Genomic DNA, 26,082 nt, shown 5'->3' on the forward strand with positions numbered 1-26,082 from the left:
AGTAGTGAGAAAAGTGATGGTGATCGAGAGAATGATGAGACTGTACCTTTCGGTTGCTTATGTACCCAAATTATCGATGGGATCAAGTCTCAAGAACGTAGTTCTATATGAAAAATAGTTTGGTATTTATATAGGTAGAGTAGAAACTCCTTGTAGCTCAAGTAATTGTAATTGAATATAACTCTCAACTGATAATTATCTCTTTGATAAGAAACGAATCTGGACATAAATTAATGTACGTAAGTGGCAAGTCATGTGGCTAAGGTTTAGCCTTAAACACATGAGTTAATGGGCATGTACATTGATCCATGGTATTGCAAATTGAGCTTTAGCCCTGTCGATTAAACGAATAAAGTGGAGACCCCTGCTAATGGACGTTTGCCACGTAGGTGGGGGTCGAAACAAGTACTAAGAAATAATATAAAAAAAAATGACAAAAAAAAATAAAAATAAAAATAGAAATGGAGAGGTGAGAATGATGATCCCTTCTTAGATTCTCAACCAATCACTCTCACTCCTTCAATCCATGACGGTGGCGCCATTTGAAGTTTTAATATTGTAGTGAGTATACTTCAAAAGAGTTAGATTAAGAGTTGAGGTTTATCCTAAATTGTTTAGAGTTTGAGTGAGGGAGATATGAAAAGAAATGTAGACTCTTGTAGAATTAGAATGGTTTTAAGCTAATAAACTTGAAAGCTTTGATTATTTGATTGAAATAACTTGAAAACATGAAAGTAATATTGATTAAAATATTGAAATGAAAGCAACAAACAAGATTGATGATTAAAACCAAGAACAAGTAACAAGTTTGATTGAAATAAAGAAAAGGAAATAACAAGTTGATTAAAATAAATTAAAACAAGAAATTAAAAATATGAATTAAAAACCAAGACAAGAAAATAAACAAACCAAATGGTTTGGATCCTAAGACAATAGATGAGTTCTCTCTCTCTTACTTTTTGTTTATATACCCGTACTTTTGCCAATTATAAATTTGCCCTTCTCCATTACAAACTAGACACCTCACCCTTTCACTTTTGCCTTTGTTTTTGCTTTTGCTTTTTGCTTTTGCTTTTGCTTTTGGTGCCTTCTTGACCAAAATAGGTTTAGGGATAAGTCTTCATAATTTGAGATAAAGGCCTCCATCATTAGTATTTTGATTTGAGGACTTTGACTGTTGACTTTGACCGGTTGACTTTGACTTTTTCAGTATTTTTCCATAGCAGCTACTGGTCTTTATAATAAGCGTGATTAAGGCTCCTTTTGGTGCTAAAACGCAATTTTTATGATAAGTAGTCTGAAATACTCCTTAACATGAAAAATGCAGTAAAAACTATGAGTTGTTTTTCATTAAGTGTAAGAGGGACTATAATGCAGCAATATACAAGTAATAAAACGCATATTTGAGAGCTGGTCAACTTCCCAGAAGGTCACTCATCTTACTACTACTCTCACCAAAGCACGCTTAACTACAGAATTCTGATGGGATCTAGTCCATTAGTACTTATTAAAGCTCATATTAACCAAAGAACTTATTGGTTAGAGTAGACTAGATTTGATTGACCCCAGCAAATTGTGTAAGCGCACTCTGAAGGCAATCATATTTTTCTATCTCGCTTGCATATTTGGTATTGGAGTCATTAATTCCTCAACTCTATAGTCTATACCAATGCAGAATTACTTCGACTAGTGTGTTATACTGGGTTGGTCTTCGATAGGGCTGGCAATGGGTTGGATCAGTCCGGATATGTGCAAATCCAAAACCGTTCCACTTTTAACATTGCATATCCATAATTAGGCCAGACCCGGTTGGATACTTGAGTTAGAAAACCAAAAGCAAACCAAAAACTTTTACTTGTTCCTAGATCTGATTCGTTCCAAACCAATGACGAGGTCTTTTGTAATTGAATCCTAATTTCTGTTACATAAACATTGATTGATTTTTTTTTTTTTTTTTTTGCAAAACATAAACACGGTACATACATCCAAAAGGCATAACACATGCACTAATTAAAGAAGAAAAGTTTCGTAACTTAAATCAAAAGTCATTCATTATAATAGCTTATAATTTTTTGACGGTGCACATCACAAAAGCCTATTACAAAAGCTTATTACGAACTAAAAAAATGTCACTGGGAATTGCATACACCCCCTCTACTTGATAAATGTTTATACATGTCCGTTATATGAACTCCACTTATAGGAACTCCAAAGAAACTCTACCATGAAAAACAATGAATTAGAAGCTGATTTTTGGTGGAGATGGTCTTCCCACAATATAGATCATCTTTAAAATAAATCAGCACATTTGAAGATGTCTAAATGTATTAAAATTTACTTACAGTGTTATAAAATTATCCAACAATCCAAATTTTTCAAATTTCAAAACAACTTTTGACAAGGTTAAACATTTTCGTTTGAGCTGATTTTGTGTAGGAAGATTCTCTATTATGAGAAGACTATCTTCACCAAAAATCAGCCCTCAATTCATCTTATAAATCCACTTTTGGTGGTGGAGTTCATTTGGAGTTCATATAACGGGCTCGATGTTTATACGGAGGAAAATTAGGATTCTAGAAAAATAAGGTTCAAAATTTCAACTGGATCAGGCCCATAACGATTTGATACATACTTAATCAAGAACCAATCCAAAAAGAGTCTAGTCCTGATTTTCAAGACCCAGGAACCGGCCCAAAATGTTAACTACCTATCCCACACCCCGCCACTAGGAGGAAGATGTCTCTAGTCAGTCGTACACTAAACTATAAATCTATTTTAATACAGGTGAGGGTCTACCCTAACCCTAGCTTATTTTCGGGAAAAAAAAACAATAATAAAGGCTGGTCCTCCATATGTAATAATAGTTTTCAGTCAAATATTCAAGTGAGCATAGCGAACGTTTCAACGAAGGATGGGGGGTATGTGGCCCAAAATATAGTTTGGTATGTTTCTGTGTGTCTATCCTCAATCTCTCACCTTCCTTCTCTCTCTCTCCCCCTCTCCCTCTCCCTCCTTCACTCTCCGCTCATGCCCCCACTGCAATGCAGTATACTAGTCAAGTGAGCGGAGCAAACGTTCTGGGCCAAAGAGGAATATGTGGACAAAATGTCATTTGGTTGGTTTCTGTCTGTCCTCATCTCTTCTATTTGTCTCCCTCTCCCTCTCCACTCTCCACGCCCTTCCAATTCTATGGGCAGTATACTAGTATTTCTAGGCAGACACGGGTACTAAAACAATAATATTGGATAGCCCAAAGTATAAGTGGGGTGAACTTGAAGGTGGGCTTTTTACTTAAAAATCCATGAACCGGGTCCAAAGTCCAAACATCCTCGTTCTCCCTGTTTTCTCTGCTCTCAAAAAACTAGTCCGAGGGGAGCATAAAATTGTGACGTGTGATGGCTGGTATTGAGTGTCTAGTTTTAGGGGCAGGACAGGAAGTAGGAAAGAGTTGTGTAATAGTTACAATAGGTGGAAAGCGTATAATGTTTGATTGTGGTATGCACATGGGATATCTAGATGAGCGTAGATACCCAGATTTTTCACGCATTCCAAATGCAACTGATTTTACTAAATCTATTACTTGTATTATAATCACGCATTTTCATCTTGACCATATTGGTGCACTTCCTTATTTTACTGAAGTTTGTGGGTATGATGGACCTATTTATATGACTTATCCTACAAAGGCGTTAGCGCCGTTGATGCTGGAAGATTATAGGAAAGTAATGGTTGACAGAAGGGGTGAGGAGGAGCAGTTTAGTTCCCAGAATATTGTAGATTGTTTGAAGAAAGTTACTGCGGTGGATTTGAGGCAGACGGTGAAAGTTGATGATGAGCTTGAGATTAGAGGTTATTATGCGGGTCATGTTATTGGGGCGGCCATGTTTTATGCAAAGGTTAAAGATAGTGCGCTGGTTTATACTGGGGATTATAATATGACACCTGATAGGCATCTTGGGGCGGCGAGTATTGATAAGTTTTTGCATTTGGATTTGGTGATAAGTGAATCCACTTATGCTACGACTGTACGTGAGTCAAAGTATGCTCGCGAGAGGGAGTTTCTTAAGGTGGTTCATCAATGTGTTGCTAATGGGGGCAAGGTGCTAATTCCTACGTTTGCTTTGGGGAGAGCGCAAGAACTTTGTATTTTATTGGATGATTATTGGGAGAGAATGAATTTGAACAACATTCCTATTTATTTTTCTGCTGGATTGACTCTGCAAGCTAATATGTATTATAAGATGTTGATCGGTTGGACGAGTCAGAAGGTCAAAGATTCTTATGCCACTCGCAATGCGTTCGACTTCAAGCATGTTTGCAGTTTTGAGCGGTCTATGTTAAACGATCGTGGTCCTTGTGTTTTGTTTGCAACACCTGGTATGATTAGTGGTGGATTTTCACTTGAGGTTTTCAAGCAATGGGCTCCGTCAGAAATCAATCTTATTACACTTCCTGGGTACTGCGTGGCGGGAACTGTAGGACATAAATTGATGTCTGGCAAAGCGACTAAGATTCAGGTGGACAAAGAGACTCAGGTTGACGTTCGATGCAAGATTCATCAGTTGTCGTTTAGTCCTCATACAGATTCCAAAGGGATTATGGATCTAGTCAAGTTTCTCTCTCCGAAGAATGTGATTCTTGTCCATGGTGAGAAGCCGAAGATGGCTAAGCTGAAAGGAAAAATAGAATCTGAATTGGGAATCAAGTGTTATGATCCTGCAAATAATGATGTGGTCCACATAACTTCACCTCATTATGTGAAAATAGATGCCACGAAAGCATTTATTGAGAATTGCATAAATCCAAATGCCAAGTCTTTTGATAGTAAGGTAGAAGGTACCTCTGATTTGAGTAGCAAAGGCACTGGTTCTTCCCCTGTAAAGGAAACATATGATAAAAGGGTAGCTGAAGGTATATTGGTTATGGACAAAACAAAACGACCGAAGGCTGTGCATCAGGATGAACTTTTGTCGGTGTTGCAAGTCAAAAGAACACAAACTTGAGTGTCAGGTTCTGCGGTATATGACACCAAAGAACAATTCTTTGCTATTGTATTTCCTATTGGCTAGAACTGTTTCTCGTGTTGAACGATGATTATACTTGCCTGAACAGTATATTCTGCTGCAGCTGGGCACTTATTTATGACAACTAGGCCCAGTAAAAATCTGAAGATCTAGAATCAGGTGTTATGCAAGACCCTCATGGAAGCTCGCTTATAAGCAGGTCCATAACCTTTCAAAGGCACATGCATTGTTTGGTCTTTGTTCATCCAAATTTTGACTGGTATCTAGCTCGTAATTCTGATTTTGGTGTATGGAGATTTCTGGTTTTTGTTAATATTTATGGCTGCTTTTGATTGTTTAATTCTATAAGCCAATTAGTTATATGATGCGTTTTGTTCTTGTTGATTGCACTTTAAATAATTATGATAATGTAAGGAACGTATACTCATCAAAAGAGAAAGAATTAATCCCGTGTTCTTGTTGAATTCTTTTAAATTCTTGATTTTTACAGAACATGATATATAACTCAACAAAAATGGTTTGATTATGGTTTTAGATTATGTAGTTGTAGTGAACTATTAAAGAAACTCTTTTTTGGATTAGAATACCAATTGGTTACTCTATAATGTAAGTGACTTAATATTGCTTAATCATTAACCCAGTAATAAAGTGACACGTGTGCACAAGACTCTTGATAAATAGTTGTCACATGCTGATTTCTTGTAGCATGAAGTGGCATCATAAGTATGAGTTGGCATGAAATAAATGAATGAGGTGGAATTGTTGAGGTGGAGTAATAGGCATGATGTGGAATGAGATGTAGAAATTTGTAAATAATAGAGAGGTGGAAGCCTTGGGGGAGAGGCTGGTCCTCCATATGTAATAGTAGTATACAAGTAATGAAGTAAGGAATAGATAGTACTTTCCATCCAACCAGTTATGTTTTGTACTGTACATGGTTCACCTTGTCTAGGCATATATAAGAAGATGGACATATGGTAAAGAAAGATCAAGGGAGATTTTCCCTTATTGTATTTCTTTATCTACTTTTCCTGTTTACCGTTCCAAGGTAAGAGTATCGAGTCGATTAAACATGTACAGATCAATTCCGCCGTTCCCTTTGTTGTTAGAGGTTAAGTTAATTACTTTAGTAAACAGTAATTTGGCCTCTACATATAAGTTGCAGGATTGAACTCTCATAAAAGTTGGACGCTGTGCAAACTAGTTGAGTCTTACAGAAGACTAACAACTATAACATTAATCCAATTCTAATTTGCAGACTTTTTATCTCATCAAGGACTCTCAATGCTCCGTCACCCAAAAGAAAGATAAAAAGGAGGACAAAAAAAAAAAAAAAAAAAATTATCTGTTCATTTTGAAAATATCTACAGGTTGATAAAAGTTTTTGTCTCTTTCCCGACCTTTAAAAAACTATCCACAGGGCTAATATGCTCAGGTCAATCTGACTATAATCAACTGAATTGATGTTTTACTTGATGGTCTCACTATTGTTCTGTCTTTTCTTTTTCTGTTTTCCTGTTATGAGACGGAGGAAGAATTTTATAGTAATCAGGTATTCAAGTGTTTTGGAAGCACTGCTCAGAGTGTTAGACCAGAGAATTACTATGAGTTTGTTAGAGTTTCAGTTGATTCAAATCCAAAAGCAATCAATGGAGCTTACAGGAAGCTACAAAAGAAACACCATCCAGATATTGCAGGACAGTAGGTCAGTATGTACAAACTATTTTTCTTTTCAAGTTTCGAAGCAATTTAAGCCTGCTACACTTTTCATCTAGAACACACCTCAACTAACGATGTTGACACCATGTGTATATTCTTACTATGTGATCTAGATCATTTTAAGACCGAATCCACTTAGATGTCACTCTTGATAGAAGTCAACCTGCTCTGAAAACCAGAGCTTGGAATCAAGAATGTAGACTAATCTTAAATGGTAATACGAATCAAGATGTAGTATCAAATAGTTTTTCCTGATATTGTAAGGTAATATAATGGAATCTTAAAGGATGTTTTTGGGCTATAAAATTTCATTGAATGTTATACTGTTGATATTGGTATGTGGACTTTGTTAACCGTGTTTCAGGCAAATGTTCTAAAAAACGCTAGGCGGTGGGAGAGTGCCTTCTAGGCAGTACCTAGACGGGCTAGGACCTAGGCAGTTATTATTCCTAATATATATATATAGTCATATACAACCATAGTACAAGTAATAAATAAATCAAACATTTATCATAATTCAAAAATTAAACACAAACAAAAGTATTTATTACAAATAGGTGTAACAGCTGAAGAAGATGGCAAATGATCTGCTCAAACTGAATAGGAAGACCGAAGAGCGACTTCATATGAAAACACATTCTCTTTCTTGTAGTGGCATATAGTTTACATTGAGCTTTAGTTTTTTAAACTCATTAAAATCTTAAGCATTCATGGGCCTCTTATTTTCGACATTAAATCATTTTCCAAAAAAAAGAATTAGAAAAAATAAAATAAAACTTGATCTTGAATAGACTGCCTAGAGGCCGATTATCCTGCCCAATCAGTCCACCACTTTTTGAGCCGATTTAGGGCCTAGGCGAGGCGGTTGGGCACCACTAGTGCCTGGCTGCTTTTTAGAACTTTGGTTTCAGGGGCATGAGTACACACTGATGCTGAACGAGGCTTATAATGTTTTGATTAAATATGATTTGGGAAAAGAATATGATGCATCTGTTGGAACATGTTCGGAAGGGTTCTCTTTGGCATTGGTTACAGTTCTTGAAATGGTCCCATGAGGCCCCAAGCTCTTTTTGTTGATGAAAATGCATGTGTTGGTAATTTGAACCATGTGCAGAAGAAAAATGACAAGATTCTGCATCTGCATGTGTAGGAACTAGGCTCAAAACCCATAATTCCGTTGAAGGATGAACAGTGACACAGTCTTCTTTGTAGACAAGTTATGGTTAATCTTCCATGTATTTAACACATGTAGTAACAACAAAATATTGAGGAAATTATTCAACTAAGGATGCGTTGATTAGATGTTTTGTTAGGTCGAACTTACTTCAGGACAATGGCATATTACTGATATGTGTGCACCATATTTTGATATAATTTTGATCTCATGCGGATTGCAGAGAATGTATGCACCATGCTACTAATGCATTCATGATGGATGAAGCACTTGGATGTGCACGAGTTAAAGTTCAATTTGGTGAGAATGACAAACAAATTGAGGTAAAAACAAAATAATCTTAGTAGACTAGCTTAACAATCTCAATGTTTTGAAAGTTATAAGCGTAAGCCATCTGATGTTTCTTGAAATCCACATTGTCATTCCTTCAACCACTAGACTAAGAGAGAATCAACAATGTAATATATATAGGAACGTCTTTCGTGTACTAGAGAATGTCTATGATGCAAGAGCATGATTACCATATTAGGATATTGCTTATTTTATTAAATTACTAATAGGTTCATATCATTAGTTTCCTATTTGTATTAGACCGAGTTTAATTAGTAAGGTTTCTATTTTGAAGTCGAACTAGAATTAGGAACAACTGAACAAGTTTTATTATATAATGGCATCTAGGCCTACACTATTAGATGGTTTTTTTTATTGAATATTATTTCTTCTTCAAGTTGAAGGTTTTAAACTCTAGTTTTAGTTGTTTCTTCTATTAATCATAACTGATGTTTAACCATTGTTGAAGCTTCCGCCTACAAGATAAATCAGTCTTGTAATACATAGATGGCACCATCTTGAATATGCTTAGATAGTTAATCCATTCTGTATGGAAGAAAAGGTTAAGCGCTAGAACATTCGCAGCAACAATTTCGGGAAAAAATTATTTAATGACGGTGTATAGTTGGTTGCGGTAGTCTCATGTCCTGTTAGCTGCATTCATTAAGTTGAAAAGGAAGGGTTGCCGGTGCTTGAATTTCTTGACCACCTATGACCAAAAGAGACGTATGACATGTTTGAAGGGGGCCACGGGGGTGGGATGCACTCTATTATGTTCATGGCTGCCAAATTTTTTATCAAGCTACTGAAATTGCAGACTCCAAATAACTGTAAGTACTCTCATCAGTTGTCTTAAATAGAGTACCGATGTAAGTACTCTCATCAGCAACTGTATGCATATGAGCATTTTAACAATCAGGTTGTATGCAAGACTCTCATGGAAGCTCGGTTGTAGGTGAACATCAGCTTTTGCAAGCACTTGCATATCTCGGTGTGTTCGTCAAAATTCTGATTGGCACTTAGCGTGTTTTACTGACTTTCCTTAACCATCAGGTTATGGGGATTACTGGTTTTTACTCATATCTGTGACTTCTTGTTATTTGTGGATACCTGTTAAGTAATTAGTTTATCATGAATTCATGATGCATTTTGTTCTAGTTATTTATACTTCAAACAGTTACGAGGATGCAAGGAGAGCTATAGTATTAGCCTGGTAAGTGAACTTCAATAAAGCATGTCAAGTAAGACCAAGCCAAAGAGTCAAATCCAGATTGGTGGTAAGGAGTAGTGTTTAAAAGATGCATCAGAGCCTTGAGGCTCAGACCCTCTGTCAGACGTGAGGTGAGCCTCGGAGGCTTTGAGGCTTAGGCCTCAATCCAAAAAACAAAAGTAAAATAAAGAAGAAGAGTAAGTAAAAATGGGGTTGGATGTTGGAGGTTTGGGATTTCTAATAAATGAGGTATTTTGATGCTCAAAACATAATCTAATAGGGATTGTTTACTCTTAAAGAAGTTATGAGGGAGTTGAGTCTTCAAAAACCTGAATAAATATAGAAAGAAAAGTATAAAAATATGTGAGGCTTTCCTGTGTACATTGTACAATGCTCCTTGGTTTAGCTATGTTCTGTTTTGGTATTAATGAATTGAGTTCTTGCTGCAGAGTCCTGATGGTGATCGGATAGATTGTGTACCATCTCACCAACAGCTAGCCTCTGATCATCTTCAATTATTTGGACAGAAACCATTGGTACTAGTTTAATTCACAATTTTTCGTGTTCCACTTCGTTTGATATGTATGATTCTTGCTCAAAAACTTTATCTGCAACAATAATAAAACAAAAACATTAATCACTTGCATGATAAAAAAATACTCTCTTTTGTCTGAGAATTTGTAGGTTTGAGTATATGGTTTGTTTCGAAAATTGGGTACATTTGTTGAAATCATTGGAGCTTGAAATTGGTGTCAAAGCATATGTGATTTCTCTTTTGCAATTTGAAGAACTATATTTTCAAGTATATTGATTTTCTAGTTTCACTTTCAGTACCCATTTGTCTAAGTGATTGTTTTCTCTACCTACGTTGTTGGAGTGCGGGTTTCACATGACAAGTTAGTAATTACGTCATTCTTCTTTATTGTATTTTCTTTTCTTCTCAGAATCAATTTAATCTTTCCATATGTTCCATTGGAAATCAAATTTTCTGTTGCGTTAATGTATTTCTCTCTATTAATATTTGCATTTATAGTTCCATGTTCGCTTTTGTTTGCATTGGCCTAACAATTCATCTCTCATCAGCGATCATTGCTCAAGGAATCAAAAGATTAATATCCAGTAATACCACGCCCAACCCAAGCTCCTTTTGTGTGTGTGTGTGTGTGTGTGTGTTTTGGGGAGAGGTATATGTTCTTAGTTCTGATCAACATCATCCCAATTGTCCAATAAATCTAATAGTTATGAGCTTATAGATTATAGATTTTCCACTAAATGGTAGTATGATTGTCACATTATGCTATCAGTCTTTTATTTTGACTATAGTCTTACGAAGAACGTATGTTTTGTGTGGGGCTTGAAACTGATATCATGGTGGGAGATTAGATGGGTTTCAAAGTTCAGCCACTGTACCCATCTACATCATTCTCATGGCGTAGCCACTGTTACTGGTTTGTACTGTCATCACACAATTTGCAAATCAAGCTTGAAGAAGACAGTGATTGAGGTTCCATTCGGTTGTATTGATGGATTGAATTAGATTCTTCAAGGGCTTAGATAAACTGAAAGATAGTTGTTCCCATTCGTAATTCTCTGGTTAGGTTCTTAGCTACTTCCTTCTTCCTCTTGGCTCTCATCCACCACTTTTTAACACGTGTATCTCTTATTTTTACTAAATTCATTTGGCCCTTTCTTTTTTTAATGTTTGCCCATTTTGGTTATGTTTTCGGAGTTAATCGGTGACTATTTTGGCCGGCGAATTCATTGCTAAGCTTTTTTTTTTTTTTTTTCTTTGTATGTGAAGGCAATTCATTTTGAGACTGCAAGTAAAGGTTAACAAAACTCCCATGTATTTCCATTTTAAGTCGACCTTCTTAGCTTAAATTTGTGTAAATCGCTATCATCTTTATTAATTTCCTGTTTCATTTCTCGATGACATTCATGTGTCATTTTTTACTCTTTTATGTTTTCTGTCTCAAGTGACACTGTTTATAACTGCTAAGCATGTTGGGTGATTTGTTGCAGTTGATGCAGCTAAACATCTTATCTGAGATTTGCAGATGAGGGTGGTGGATTGGTACTTTCTCAAACATTATGTTCTTCTGTTTCTAATTGGTCTCATGCACACAGATTCTGCTTCTCCCTGTACTGTTAGTGCTCATCTGAATCAATGTTTTTGAAGTATAGTTAATGTGGAGTTTTCTTTTATTCGACCTTTTGTCTTGGTAACATGAGCCCTTTTATGTGGTAATGCAAATAGCCCTAAAGGCTTATGTTATCCTTGTCTGGTCAGCAACTAGTGCTTGCCTTCATTTTTGTACAGCATGCATGGATTTTATAGTTGTTGATAAGAATTCAGAGGCATGGTTGGTAATTTGGGTAGTGATTTCAAAACAAACAACCTAGCCACTTTTTAACCATGTTCCAAAGTTAACCCCCTGTTGACTTTTGTGTGTGTGTGTGTGTTTGTCTAGACTCTAGACAACTTTTAGGTTTTTAAATTCATATTTCATTTCATGAACAATTTCACCTAAGCAACCCCCTGCTAATGATGTTATATTATTGAAATTGCTCAAAGTGTGATTTTCCACCCATTTATTACTTTCTATTTTCGAAATAATTTTTGTTTTTGAAAGGTTATTGTCACGTCAATTCATCCAAGTTTTGTTGTTCTCCAATTGCATTTATTGAGTCAGACCGTAATTGGACTTATATTTGAGGTTTTTGGTTCATATTATGCATATGCTACCACTAAAGATTAACTATGATTATAAGGGGGAGAATACTGAAGTTAAAGAACCTTTGAGTGGTATATAGTACAGACCATTGTCATCATTCTTAGAGGCCTTCAGTAGAAATGAGAAAAACCAAAAGCGTGCAGAAGCCTTTGAATGGTTTAAAGTTAGCTTTAACACATTACACATGGGAACTGCTATTGAATTTATATAGTTGTTAACCTATTTGGTTTTGAAACACAGATAAAAATAGTGGTTTGCTTAACCTTCTTCGTTTTTTTAGTTCCGTCAGGGATGATATATAGAGTAGCATTGCTTCATGATTTATAACAGTTGGAGAAAGTCAAAAGTGAAGATATTAAATGTCGAAATTCTGAACCAGCCAAAAGACCACCCAGAGAAGGTCACAGGTAAACTAACTGATAAAGCTCTTTACTTATAGTACAGTTATGTGCTTTGTGATGAATATTACATGTATCTAGGTCTCATTTCTCAATCTTATTTTTTATGTGAACACAAACAGTAAGGTCGAATTATAACTACGAGGTTTGATCATATATTGTCGTTCATATGCACGGATACGGCAGCTATGCCATTGCACCCATATCCACATGGTATGATACGGATATGGGTACAGGATACTCCATCGATACAGCTTGAAACTCATTAAACTTATCGTTCCAGAAATTCAAAATATTTCGCCCTATAATCCCAAAAATACCTCCCAAAATAAACCCCAAATTGTTGAGAGAGAGAGTCCCTGTGTAAGTAGTGACAAATTAATGGTTTATTCTCAGCTGAATACTTTTGTGAATCTTGTTCATTCAGAAGTAAACCACCATATAAAAATGATCTTTATGTACCACTAATGCTCTTCATCTTTCCCTAAGTTTGAAGCTTATATATGCATGACAGGTATCAATGTCAACGTGCATGATGTATGATTTGTGGAGGACAATTGGGAAAGTCCGGTACGATGTACTTTCCATTTGTTGTAACCTTCATGTCTTTATTTATTTTTTACGTTTTCTATTCCACTATTCTGTGGGATTGATCATAAATGAATGCCATAATGCTAAGAGAAAATGGGATGTTCGAATTTTCATTGATGACTTGTTACAGTGGGTTAAAATTGTTAGAGCTGTTTAGGATTTTGTTTTGCTTTGTGTGTGTATGCTCACACGTTTTTCCTCATTTGTGTTTGTGATTGACTGTTTCTCTGTGATTGTGTACCTCTTAAAAACAAAAATTGTATCAAAGTTGTAGGCCTGATTTGAGCCTCCCTATCCAGTTAGTGATAGCGGATTAGTGAGTGCCTCTGGTCGTGTGCCTGACCGTGTTGTACATTGATGAGTCTTAAAATCTAGGCATTGGAGAACCGGGAGAGTCTGGTCACAGAGTAGTATGAGACGTCATGATTTAACTCATCCGTCTAAATGTCTAGTAATAACTATGGGATTTTGTGGATGTGTGTGTGTGGGTGTGGGTTGAAAAAAGAGGTGTTTGAGTTGGGTATGTGCTACCGGTGGTTCCATCAACATAAATCGCTACATCTCCATCTAACAAATCTAGCTAAATAGAAGTGGCTGTCTATAGGGTTTTCTGCATTATGTCCATTGTTTTGGTTGAAGGAAATATATTAGCTTATACTGCTCTTATATTAAGAATATTTTTGTCACACTTCTTTATTCTTTTTAGTTTCACACTGGCACAGGTTCTTGGTGCATGGGGGTTGGGCTGGGAGATATGGATGGATGGAATGGAGGTCACACAATTCACCTATTTTCAGCAGGTGCACTTAGTGTAGTTGCATATGATTTTTGTCATTAGTCATGTTTCATGTCTTATTCTGTTTCCAGCAATTAATATAATACAAGATAGTGAATATCTTAATGTTTGTGTTATTCCAATATGCTGTCGACTATAATTGGATTATTCCGAAGTGGGTTATATTGTTTGTACGATTTCTCTTGATTTATTTTAGGCTGGAAGTCTTCAGTTGCTGCCAATTTCTGTGGAAATAACTTATGGCCTTGAACGTATACTTATGCTGCTTCAGGTGAGCTTTGATTAATATCACTACCCTGCTTATGCACCTTCTATAAGAAAATATTGTTGTACCCCAAGGCATTATTTTCTGTTCGGTACTCTGATACATTTTATTTAAAAATTAATTATCATGGGGTCGACCATTTCAAGAAAATTCAGTATGCTGATGGAATTACATATGGAAAGTTTTTTATGGAGAGCGAGTAAGCAAACTAATTAATGACTAAAGATCTATCAATAGTTGCTGCAATCTGGTTACTTCTTTGTCTATGATATGCAACTTTTTTGCCTAGTAAAGCTAGTAGTTATTATTTGGTTGGATGTAATATGTTTAATCCTGTTGGAATTTTCTAATGATATCTTTATGTAATCCTCTATGCTGCGTACTGTGTTTGGTACCGAATTTTCTCATGTCATTCATTTTTGGTGCCTGCATGTATATATGTATGTATAATTTTTTTGTTAATTTTCTTTTATTTAATAATTTTGTAATCTTATTCCTCTGTTTACAGAGCTACCTATTTCTGTAGAAGGGTTTCAGTCTTCTCATGGTTGTACATGGATACTACTTGTCAACTTTGAAAGGCGCAACTAATTCCGATAACCAAATTCATTGCAGGAAAGAAATGAGTGCTTATTATTTGGAACATGCCAGTGTTGATCATCTACAAAAGAACTTTGAATTTTTTTATCAAGAAGCTCGGTCCTTGCTATCAGTGGGTCTTGCAATTCCTGTGTACAATTTTTTAATCTGAAATTTTTTTATCGTTCTTCTTGCTATTTCTAGATTTATACTTCCATCAGTCTGTTAAAATGAATGTTTACTCTCCAATGCGTTAGGTATGATCAGCTTCTGAAGACATCTCATACTTTCAACATTTTAGATTCTAGAGGTGTCGTGGGTGTGACTGAACGAGCTCGATATTTTGGTCGGATGCGCAGGTCTGAGACCACTCTTCTAGTTTATGTTGACACCAATTTTGACATTCCAAGAACAGATATACTTACTCATCATGTAGACATAGTATATTCGGGCAATTGCTCACTTGTTAGATTACATACTTCTCATTCATACTGAACCAAGCGATATCATAATCATGTATCTAACCACAAAATCTTCTAGCTTGTTCCCTATCTTTTGATTTGCTCTTTTTTTGGGAATGGTCTTTCCTCTCTCTCCCCCCCTATATTCTAGAACATCTAGGCTCTCTCCGATATCAATGATAACAAAATCCACTCATCTAAATTTGGATTGATGAGCGTCTTTCTTGGGACCTTTGCTTGAGACACTCTCTTAATGATTGGGAAACTGGAAAGTGGGCAGAATTTGCTCATTTGCTTTAACATGTTAAGCTTCGGGAGATTGAAGATAAGAGACTGTGGGCTTACAACAACATGCCAATTTAATAAACACTTCTGAAGCAAACTATGGTGGACATGAACCTTGGAATTCTGAATTGGCCGTGCACAAAATTAGGGTAGACTGTCCTTCCAAAGTTTGCTTCTTCATATGGATGCTAAAGCTTGGACAACCCTTACTAGCGACAACCTAAGGAAAATGTAGGTCATGGCTGATCACTTCATTATTTGTGGTAAGAGAAGGAATAATATAGATTGAGTGGCGGAAACACTTAATCAAAATCTACACTTTATAGAACCCTAAAAATCTTGCCTTTTATTGAATCCTACTCAATAATTCATAACACACATAAACACAACTAAAACAACTCCCGAAACCCTAACCATAAGCCCTTATTTATACTAACTGACAACAAAGCAAACCAATGAAAAACAAAGCAAACAAAGCAAAATGAAAATATGCCACATGGCAAATAACTAAATAAAATAAACCAACTAAAAGGGGCCCACCTAATGCAACCCATGGGCTTGACTTGAACTCTATGTCTACATCATTCTCCCCAACCGAAAAAAATTCGTCATCGAATTTCTAATCAACAAAAACTTCAGGTAAAGAGAACCACGTCTACCAGCTTTAGGAAATCGGCCAATACCCCAGCTTAAAGGAATCCGACCATAAATTTTTCCTTTGTAGCAACTTCCCTGGCTTAAAATCAGTAACCCACAACATGCTCTTGCACACTGATTATGAAAACAATAACCAGAAGATGCACCAAAAAAATTCGGTACCAATGGCTCGTCTTGAAAGCTTATAACTTCACCAACATATGTGACTTTATTTAAGAAATCCAAGCCTGCAATCATGCTTTTTTGAAAAACAAATCACTTCGTTTGTCAAAGTGATTCACAAAATTTTCCTAAATCGGATCTTTTACTTATCAAAAAGAGACTCATCTTCATACTTATCAAAGATTGGTGGAAGCGCCCAATAGGGAGGCTTCAACACCTGCCGACAGCCGAGCGGCGCCATCATTGAGGGGTATACCCTCACGTTCCCATTGAGGGGAGGATCCCTATTGATGTTATCTTTCCTGCCAACTCTGTTCTCTCTGTTGTTTTCTGGATCTGTAGACGCAAAAGGGTTCCGAAAAGGGATTGAACCATCAACCTGAGATGCATCATCAATACTAGCCACTGAACTATTATTTTGTGGTGGTGGAGGTGGTTGTTGCACCTCTCTTTGGACTGGAAACCTTGCTTCCATCAGGTTCTGGAACATCTGTATTATGTTCTTCATGCTTTTTCTAAACGAGACATGCAAGTATCCATGGATGGAGGACGACTTCGAGTTGCTTTGTGATTCACCATAATAATAATAAAAATTTGATTTTTTTTTCAAATGAATAAATCGCAGTGAACAGTAACCAGGTGAACAGTACCACAACTGTGTTCGGTGAACAGTGCTTTGTAAACAGTACCTCGATAAACAATAGCTACTGGTGAACAGTGTTTTCTGCACAATCTCCCAAGAATCAACCACTCTAATACCAAATAATGTAGATTGAGTAGTGGAAACACTTAATCAAAATCTACACTTTATAGAATCCTAAAAATCTCGCCTTTTATTAAATCTCACTCAATAATTCATAACACACATAAACACAACTAAAACAACTCCCTGAAACCCTAACCATAAGCCCTTATTTATACTAACTGACAACAAAGCAAACCAATGAAAATATGACATATGCCAAATAACTAAATAAAATAAACCAACTAAAAGGGGCCGCCTAATGCAACCCATGGGCTTGACTTGAACTCTATGTCTACATCAAGGAAAACAACTTTCTCAAGAGGCGTTTGAGATGTTTTCTTGAGTAGCTTCTGAAGTACAAACAGTCATGATGGACCATTGTTAGAGACCATCCGAATTCCAAAGCTGCAAAAGGACTCATCGTTCTGCTCAATCTGCAAAAACTTGTATTAACTTTTATCTACAACATTCTCAATCACTTTACATAGCAAATAAAATTCTGCCATTAAAAAATATTGCATCCCTTTTTTTTTTGTTTAACCTCCCTTTACTTGCTCAACCATACTCTGGGAATCCAGAGTAGGTGCAAATTTTCCATATCCTTCATGCGCAAACAGAATTTCTTCAATGATATAACTAATCCATCCCACAGATTGCGAAGTACCCAACACATTATTTTCTTTTGTTTCTTGGCAGCTTAGCACGCCATTGTGCTCAACTTTGGGTGAAGACACAAGAGTCTCTAGGACATCCTCTGGGCATTTCTTCTGAGCCCAATCATCTGGTTTCCAAAGAAGTCACTAGACCAGCAACAAGAGAGGTCAGCTTTACTTCCTGTGTACTCGCTTATCATTATCATCTGCTTCTGTCTAATTTTGGTAGGGAAGTTTGGTGATGTCCATTTCATCTGTTTTAAAGATTTAGACCATTCATATGAGATCTCATCGTAATTAATGTTTCAAAAACGAGAAAAGAAAAATGGTGAAAGTATCTTTCTTGAAATTTCTATATGATTTCGTTGCCATATATTGGCTGAGCTTCTTTTGATGGTTTTGACAAATGACAACTAATATGACACTTGTGGGATAAACTATAAGTTGATTGTTGATTTGGTAATGAAATCCACATACTGCAATTTGACAGACTCTGTTATTTCGTGGGAATATTGTTTGTGAGAATTGAGAATGAAGTTGGTGAACTTCCCAGTGCATAGCCACGGAGATATGCAGAAAGTTCATTGGAACAAAGCTGCTTGAATGGTCTTCTGAGAGTACTATTATTAGTAATAAATTTCATAGAAAAAAGAAAAAGAAGCTCTGTTCTAAGTAAAAGGAATTGCCTAGTTAAAAAATTTAGTCAAAATATGAGTACCCTTTATTAGAGAAGCCTTACATTCAGCTCTTGGAATGAAGAAAATTACATGCCCTTTTGTCATTCATAGTGTCTTGCAACTCCTATTGCTTCTTACTTCATTATGCTGAATAATTTAAATAAAATCAATTTACAGGGGTCAGAGGTTCCTAGGCTATTTGTTCTCGAAGTTGGAACAGAAGAGATGCCACCTCAAGATGTAATCAGTGCGAGCCAGCAGGTACAGTTTTTTGGACTGTCTTTAAGTAAACTAATGGCTAAAATTTAGTATTAGGTTGGGTTTTGACTTTTTGGTACCTCAATGGTGCGCTTGTCTATTGCACCAAAGCACACTTGTCTTGCTTGAGTATCTGCATCTGCTTGATCATTTGAAAAGGTAAAGCAGATGGATCTTGAACTTCAAGTGGGGGGAAATGAGGATTGTCCTGGTCAATAGTACTGATAGCAAAACAAAAGTATTGATTGTGAACTCAGGAGGGGGTAAACTGTTGTGCTGTTAAGACCTGGCGGCTGTTGTTTTAGTTAAAAAAGTTGAGTTTCTGGATCTTGACGCAAGAGATAGTACTCTCTGTTAGTTAAAATATGAATAGAAAATATGTTTTATACAGAAAAAGGGTGATCCCCCACGGCCAGGTGCACCATTTCTAGGCGATGAGTCTAGGTTACTTGGCAACTTTTTCCATTTGTAACAAAAAGGGGTATTTTATCCCTATATCTTGTATTCTCTCGGTCTCACAAGTTGCGAGAGAATTAGATTTATGTACCATTGTCTCGACTCTTGGGTTATTTTATCTCAGTAGCAGTCACATCAGAGGTTCACTAGTTATCATTGGGGTTCATATCAATCTGAGGGTAGCCAATGTTTATGAACTTTTTTCTTTATCAATAAAAGGTATATATTCATTCCAATTAGTGTTACATAGTAGATAAACCTTAGCAAGATGCTAATGATAATTAATTACAATCCCCACTAGACACCTCATTTACAATAATTAACTTACAAGACTAGAGTATCCTAATCCCAATGTTTATGAACTAACGATATCTTTTAGTACTTAAGCGGTCTAAGGTCGTTAAAATGTGTAGGGTTTGTCCTTTCTGAGGGTTTCACATTAGATAGGATCATTTTTTGTGTTTGGATATGGGGTGGTCTGGTGTTTTATTTTTCTTTGGATGCATGTGCAAATCATATAGCTAAAGTATTCTTCCAATATCAGCTCCATCTCCAGTCATAAAAAAACATCTATGATATACAGACTACAATAATGGCATATTAGAAAATTATTGAGTGTTAAACCAAATCAACAACTTTATTAATAGATTAATCATCATAACAAAGCCCAACAATATTTTTTGTAATATACAGAGCAACCAACTCTACTTGTAACAAACATACATGTACTTGAAGAACAGCACCCATCAGAGGAAGTGGCATATTTTTTTAAGTAAAATGGACCTGAAATTTTCATTAAAATGGAAAACCAAATATGCTTATAGCATTTAAAACACCAAAAGAATGCTTGATCTGATCCATCAGGAGGTGCCCAATAATTTCTTGGCGCATTTGAACAGGGGAATTTCCTTGGTTCATTCTTTGGGTGTTTAGACAATGAAGACTTGATTTATTGATGGATACACTTGGAACGTGGTGAATCACATAGCCCCCCTCCTGAGGACAATGTTCTAATGTGAAGGATGAATCTGCAGTCGACTGTTGACTTCTTACTGATTCGAAAGATGACATCTAGATGTCAATGCAAGAACCAAATACCTAAGAAAAAACTGAAAAAGAAAATGTGCAAGTATTGTGCATAATTCTACGTGAATGTTTGGGACCATCACATACTGTCACGGTGAATGTAGTGGTTATCTTGATTGTCTATTCTGAATCTAATAGCACTCCTTCCAGCATATGGTACTCGATTTGTGTTCCTCTTTATTGGGTCGAGATTCTCTAAATGGAAACTATGCAAATGTATAGGATGACACTCTGGTCATCTGGTGCAATAATTCCTTTGTCTTGTAACACAACTTGGACTATAGTGTTGTAAGCAAGCAAAATAAAATCGTGTTGCATTTATTGTCTTTAGGATAGATGTCGTGCTTTGTAATGCTGCATATGAAAGTTGAGCAAATAACAATGGCTCAGACCATAAACAATCAACTGTTAGATAGCAATTCAAACAGACGAAAACTTGATAAAGGGGTTATAAGTGTATATTTAGCCAATTGGACCATCTACTCTTCACTACTATTCAACCACTTATCTGCATGAGTCCTTTATTTACTCCTATTGATGTAGACACCAAATACTTCAAAGTGAGGGAAAGACACAAAGACCGGTATTCAGAGGCGATCAAAGTTAAGACTATAAGGGAGTGCACAAATACAACAAAGATCAGTGTTGAGAAAATCACATAATAAGCAGGAGTCCCGTCAACAAAAAAATTAGATTTGTGTCGCAATTTTACAACATGGTATAATGGTATAGTGTCTCCCTGTTTGGCGTTAAAAAGGTTTATCATTGCAAAAACACCAAAAACTCAGCACATAGCATAAGACTTTAATGTCCATAAACATACCTTATATTCGAAAAAAGGACTCTTCGAAAAATCTGTAAGAAAAGAAGACAACTACTTCACACTTCAAGTCGTTCACATTTTGCTGTGCTCCTACACAAAAATAAAAATAAAAACATAAATGAATAAATAAAGAAAAGGCATACTATCCATGAATGAAAACGGAATGAAAAAACGAAATGAGAGAAAATGTCTTACTGATTTCAGTAAGATATTAAATTTTCGACCCTCCACATATGACTATATGACTATATGCTATTTTACTGAGTATCATTCAATGTTTGTCTGAGAACTGCAACTATGTATTCTTTATTTATTTTTGGATCCATAAAACCAATATATTGATGTAACTTGTTAAAATTACATCATAGTTAGCACTTAGTAGGTAGCAGATTTGGAGATATGGGGAAGAGCCGAAAAGGAGGAAAAGTTGTTCCTCTTTTAACAATTTATTTAAAAAAACTATGTTGGGATAGGATAGTTAGCCTATTGTTCTGAAGATGTTTCATTGTTTCTTAAGGTAGATGCTTGCATTTGTATTTGTATCATTTTATTTGTATGGATAGTTAGCCTATTCCTCTTTTAACAATTTATTTAAGGTAGATGCTTGCATTTGTATCATTTTATTTGTATGGATTTGTATTCATTTCTTTAAACGTTGGTTTTTTGTTTCATCTTTATATTCCAGTTGTCATTTTACAATGTATTAAGACTACCTGTGAGACATTTTTCTTTCTACTTCAAATTTCAGTGAGCTTCTTTACGAATCTACGCAATTTTCCAGGTAGAACATGCAGAAGATTATGTTAGGGTAATGGAGAAAGTAGGAATTTCAATAAATTTTGAGGTATGCTAAAAGTGTAAGTTTAATTTATACCTTTCACTTGAATCATGTCAGATATTCTGAAGTTGCTTTTGACACACAGGACCGCAAGAAAAACATATTGGATGCTTCGAATTCTCTAGCAAAAAGTGTTGGGGGTCATCTTGTTAATCATACTACCTTAATTGAAGAGGTAGCTGTTATTTTCCCCCTCCACATGATTTTGTTTGTTTATAAGCAAGAGTTGAAGTCCTAATACATGCGATGTAGGTTGTAAATCTTGTTGAATCACCTATTCCAATACTTGGAGAGTTCAATGAATCATTCTTAGAGCTCCCTGAAGATCTGTTAATAATGGTAAGCTATATGTAACATTTTAGAAGATGTGATGATGTTTCTATTCGTACTATTAAATCTTCATTCTTTTCAGCAGTTAGTTTTCTCTATAGCAATTTTAAAAAATCCTCATTGTAACACCCTCAGCTTTGTGCATGAAATGCATGAAGTTAAAATATATAATCTTACTTTAGCAGGGGCTAAACACATGCATGAATGATCTATTTAACTGTTTTCTTTACTCGATAATAAGAAGTAGAATTATGTTTATTGCTAATGAAGAAGAAAGTTCAGAGAGAAAAGAGAGTACAACTTAATTAGTTTCGGCATTCTCTCACACTACTTATATAGGAAAATAGTCTGTTTACAATATGGAAAACCTCACGTAGAACTCTAACATAAATTATATATCCAATCTTGAGCTGATGTTATAATTTCCAATCTACCTGCAGGTTATGCAAAAGCACCAGAAGTATTTTTCCATAAGAGATGATGATGGGAGGCTATTACCGTATTTCATTGCTGTGAGGATGCTCAATTGAGCTTATCTTTAGCTCTTTAAAATATTGGCTACATATAATGTTTCACTTGGGAATATTGACTTGCATATTTATTCTTTAGGCAGCAAATGGAATGATCAATCCGACAGTAGTAAGAAAAGGGAATGAAGCTGTCCTCAGGTTTAGATGTTGAACCTGCTTTAATTTTCTTGTTTGCACGTGGGAAAGGGCAGCAGTGCCGAATATGAGCAAACCAAAAAATATTGTTATATATGAATTTACTTTGGCTGAGAATTATGACTTTTCATCGCAAAGGATTATTCGACCAAGGTCTTTGTACCCAAGTCCAGTCCATATCTCATAAATTTAGTATGAAATCTGTAGTCAACGTCAACATCTATTCCACCACAAATGGCGTGTATAGTTAAATACGTCTCATGTAATGGATCTTTTCAGGTAAGTGAAGTTGTCTTTGAAACACGTGAAGAGAGAGATCTATGGAGTGCTTTCCTGGAAGTAAAAAACAAAGTTCACCCTGGTACTTATGCTTCATTGGTTGAACACATGTTGATTAAGTTCAATTCTCCTATCCTGTTATGTTACAAAGTTTCTTTTTATGTTGAATGTGATTATTAGTTTTTTGTTACTACTTCCGTTGATGTGTTGTCAATTGTGACCAATACTTTATTTGTATGTTCTTCTTTTTAGGTATTGAGGTTGATGATTTTGTTGAAGCGTCATCTCAACTACTACAACCACTTGACAGTTTCTTTAATCATTTTTTTTTATGGTGGAATGATCTTTCTCCTTATATTGGATATTTAACTATGTTGGACATAGTTTAAGGCAACTTGAATCGTGGCTGGTGGCTGAACTGTTCAACTTCTGTAAAACTGTTGTGATATGAACTTCTATTATGTCATATATATTCTAGGGTATTCTACTAGTTAGTTCAGTCTAGTGCTAGTTATTTGTCTTTTATGTCTGGATAACAAAAATATGCTTCTTGAATTTTTCAAAATGTAACGTGCAATCCTTTTCCTCATGTTTAATGGACATTCAGAATATTGCACCTATATATGTAAGAGAATCACCCAAGCGTTATTTTCCTGAAATGTAGGAGGATGAGAGAGTTAGAGTTAACAGGCTTGTTTTACTGAAGAATATTGCAGATCTTCCCAAAGGGATAGCGGGCCTCTCAGTTCTGCCAGGGTTTTAAGGTTTTACATTTTCACCCTCATAATTAGTTATTCAGTATGGTCATGTCAAATAATATTTATTATTCCCTGCCCATTTCTTTGACGACGTGTAGGTGCACCTGGCCTTTTTAGCAATTTTGGCTACGATAATTCAGGTGGAAGTGATAGACCATGTCTCGTTTGGGACATCTGTTGCCAAACATCGCTTGTGAATTCATGCAGCATCAAAATGTTAAATAGAATTTTGGGTTAACTAGTATTATCCCCCCACTAGATGAGCCAATTAGGATTTCCCCCCACTAGATGAGAAATTAGGGTCTCCCCCTTAAATACACACGAAAAAAAAGTCAAAGTGGGTTGACCGAAATTTTTTTGTGTGTATTTAGGGGGGAGACCCTAATTTCCCATCTAGTGGGGGGGAAATCCTAATTGGCTCATCTAGTGGGGGGGGGGGGTGTGTAATACTAGTTCACCCTAGAATTTTTAGTGCCAATTTTCTGTAACAACATTAGGGATGCATACGTGAAGATTGTAGTGGCCCAATAATGAATAGTGGACTGGGTCAGCGAAAAAAGGAGTGGAGTGTAGCATAATAAGAGAAGTCGGGGAGTATGGCCATGGCCGTGGAACCTAGACTGTGGCACATGTACGGTTTGAAGAGGAACCGAGGGATGGAAAGATAGATGGACGATCCAGATGAAAGGGGGAAGGGGTATAAAAAAGATAAGATAGAGAATAAAAGGAGAGGGCTGCACAAAGAAAAGGGTGTGGAGAGAAAAAGAGAGGATTTGAGCAACATTAGGTTTTTAGGTTATTACAAATATTAACCCTGCTAATGTTCAGTGTGCTCAGTTCAGAGAAATTTTGTTATCGGAGGTCAATTATAACTCATTATCTGTACAATATTCACCGACATTGGGTTCTTGTAGATACTGTATTTTAGTATCTTAAACCAAGTACTTATTATAAGCAATTGTAAGTGAGGTATTTGTAGTTTTTCTGGTACATGTTTTCGAAAACTGTTAATTTCTTTGATTAAACTTGTACCTAACTATTTTATGATAATTGAGAACAAATTGCTTGAAGTGTTTATATGGTCGAAATGTTGAATACTTGAATTCATTTTCAGCAGGAGCATTGTGTTTAGCATTTAAACTTTCGTCCAATACATCTATAGCATCATAGTATGGACTGTGAACGCATGGATAGCATATATACAGGAATAACTGTTTAACCAATTCAATTATAATTGAGACCATTAGCTAGCGATTGATTTGCTGCAAGAGTGAAAGCCACTTGGATCCTCCATGGGAAATCCTGGGAATGGAGGTAGTGGTCTGGAATAGTGAAAACGTGGTAGTGGGAGTCTTAACCATAGGGCTTGGGGTTGTATCGAACTATGAGGCCGAGTGCATTGCAATTGTTCTTGCTGCTGAAACTGCAGTAAAGTCAAGGGTGGAGGAGAATATGGATTGAATCAGACTCAGGTGCGGCTGTACTTGCCTTGAAAGGAAACAAAGCACCTTGGCAGTGGAGACAGAGATGGATAAGAAGTAAACAAGGGCGCACAACTGGCTGAAGATACAATCCTAAGCTGTACTAGACCTGACTTTGTGAGATCTCCTGAATTCCTACGTATAGGTCTACCTAAGTAGAAATTCTTAAATAGTGTAACTTAAATATTTCATTCATCGGTTCTGCTATCTTGGATTATTTATTTTAGTAGTCCCATTCATCATTTTTTTTTCATCCGAATTGCTGAAAAACAAACTTTATACTGCTTTAGGCATCTAGGGCTTTATGGATTTTGTAGTAGTATATGTGACCAGACCATCTAGGAGTGCCTAATCAGTCAGCAGTGAACGATATATGATTTCTAGCTGCTAACCTAGCCTTAGTTAATAAGCTCAAGTTCAAGTGGAAATCAATATTCCTTATACATGATAAACACTTCCATTCTTTGTAAAACACTTATTTATAAATCAGATAACTGTGTATTGCCATGCCATGATCGATATCCTTCTCTGTGATACTTTCTCTGCCCATTATTTGTTTCCTCTTTTTACATGTTTATTTGAGGGATGTGTTGCTTCACATTTCAAATGGGAACAGAAAAATCAAACACAAATACTTGCAACACCAG

General features: G+C 35.9%; 2 protein-coding genes and 1 long non-coding RNA gene across 7 annotated transcripts; 2 read left to right on the forward strand and 1 right to left on the reverse strand.

Annotated features, from left to right (window-relative positions):
* The first annotated feature begins 3,328 nt into the window (after positions 1-3,328).
* On the forward strand, positions 3,329-5,402 carry CPSF73-II (cleavage and polyadenylation specificity factor 73 kDa subunit-II). Its single transcript, XM_086582310.1, has one exon. It carries the CDS (start codon positions 3,396-3,398, stop codon positions 5,001-5,003), a length of 1,608 nt encoding a protein of 535 aa, XP_086438436.1. The 5' UTR covers positions 3,329-3,395; the 3' UTR covers positions 5,004-5,402.
* A 145-nt stretch (positions 5,403-5,547) lies between these two features.
* LOC147474517 (glycine--tRNA ligase, chloroplastic/mitochondrial 2-like) lies at positions 5,548-25,637 on the forward strand. Of its 5 annotated transcripts, XM_086582312.1 has the most exons (19): positions 5,548-6,729; positions 8,141-9,993; positions 11,480-11,531; positions 12,473-12,599; positions 13,105-13,160; positions 13,904-13,981; positions 14,174-14,248; positions 14,858-14,974; positions 15,079-15,180; positions 17,828-17,951; positions 18,639-18,722; positions 21,866-21,928; positions 22,008-22,097; positions 22,175-22,261; positions 22,693-22,764; positions 22,862-23,278; positions 23,449-23,675; positions 23,861-23,960; positions 24,053-24,252. In XM_086582312.1, exons 7-16 carry the CDS (start codon positions 14,217-14,219, stop codon positions 22,931-22,933), a joined length of 843 nt encoding a protein of 280 aa, XP_086438438.1. In that variant the 5' UTR covers positions 5,548-6,729; positions 8,141-9,993; positions 11,480-11,531; positions 12,473-12,599; positions 13,105-13,160; positions 13,904-13,981; positions 14,174-14,216; the 3' UTR covers positions 22,934-23,278; positions 23,449-23,675; positions 23,861-23,960; positions 24,053-24,252. The 5 variants fall into 5 exon arrangements, with proteins under 5 accessions (XP_086438438.1, XP_086438437.1, XP_086438439.1 ...); XM_086582311.1 differs by lacking the exon at positions 24,053-24,252 and adding an exon at positions 25,069-25,637 and having other exon boundaries at positions 23,449-23,960; XM_086582313.1 differs by lacking the exons at positions 23,861-23,960; positions 24,053-24,252 and having other exon boundaries at positions 22,862-22,920; positions 23,197-23,278; positions 23,449-23,816.
* Positions 19,240-21,807, reverse strand: LOC147474518 (uncharacterized). The gene is made up of 2 exons (XR_015207568.1): positions 21,085-21,807; positions 19,240-20,615 (listed from the first exon to the last, which is right to left on the reverse strand). It is a non-coding gene; the product is annotated as an uncharacterized LOC147474518 (long non-coding RNA).
* Positions 25,638-26,082: the final 445 nt, after the last annotated feature.

This window comes from Coptis chinensis, chromosome 9 (genome assembly GCF_015680905.1).
Source record: "Coptis chinensis isolate HL-2020 chromosome 9, ASM1568090v1, whole genome shotgun sequence".
NCBI classification, from domain to species: Eukaryota; Viridiplantae; Streptophyta; class Magnoliopsida; order Ranunculales; family Ranunculaceae; genus Coptis; species Coptis chinensis.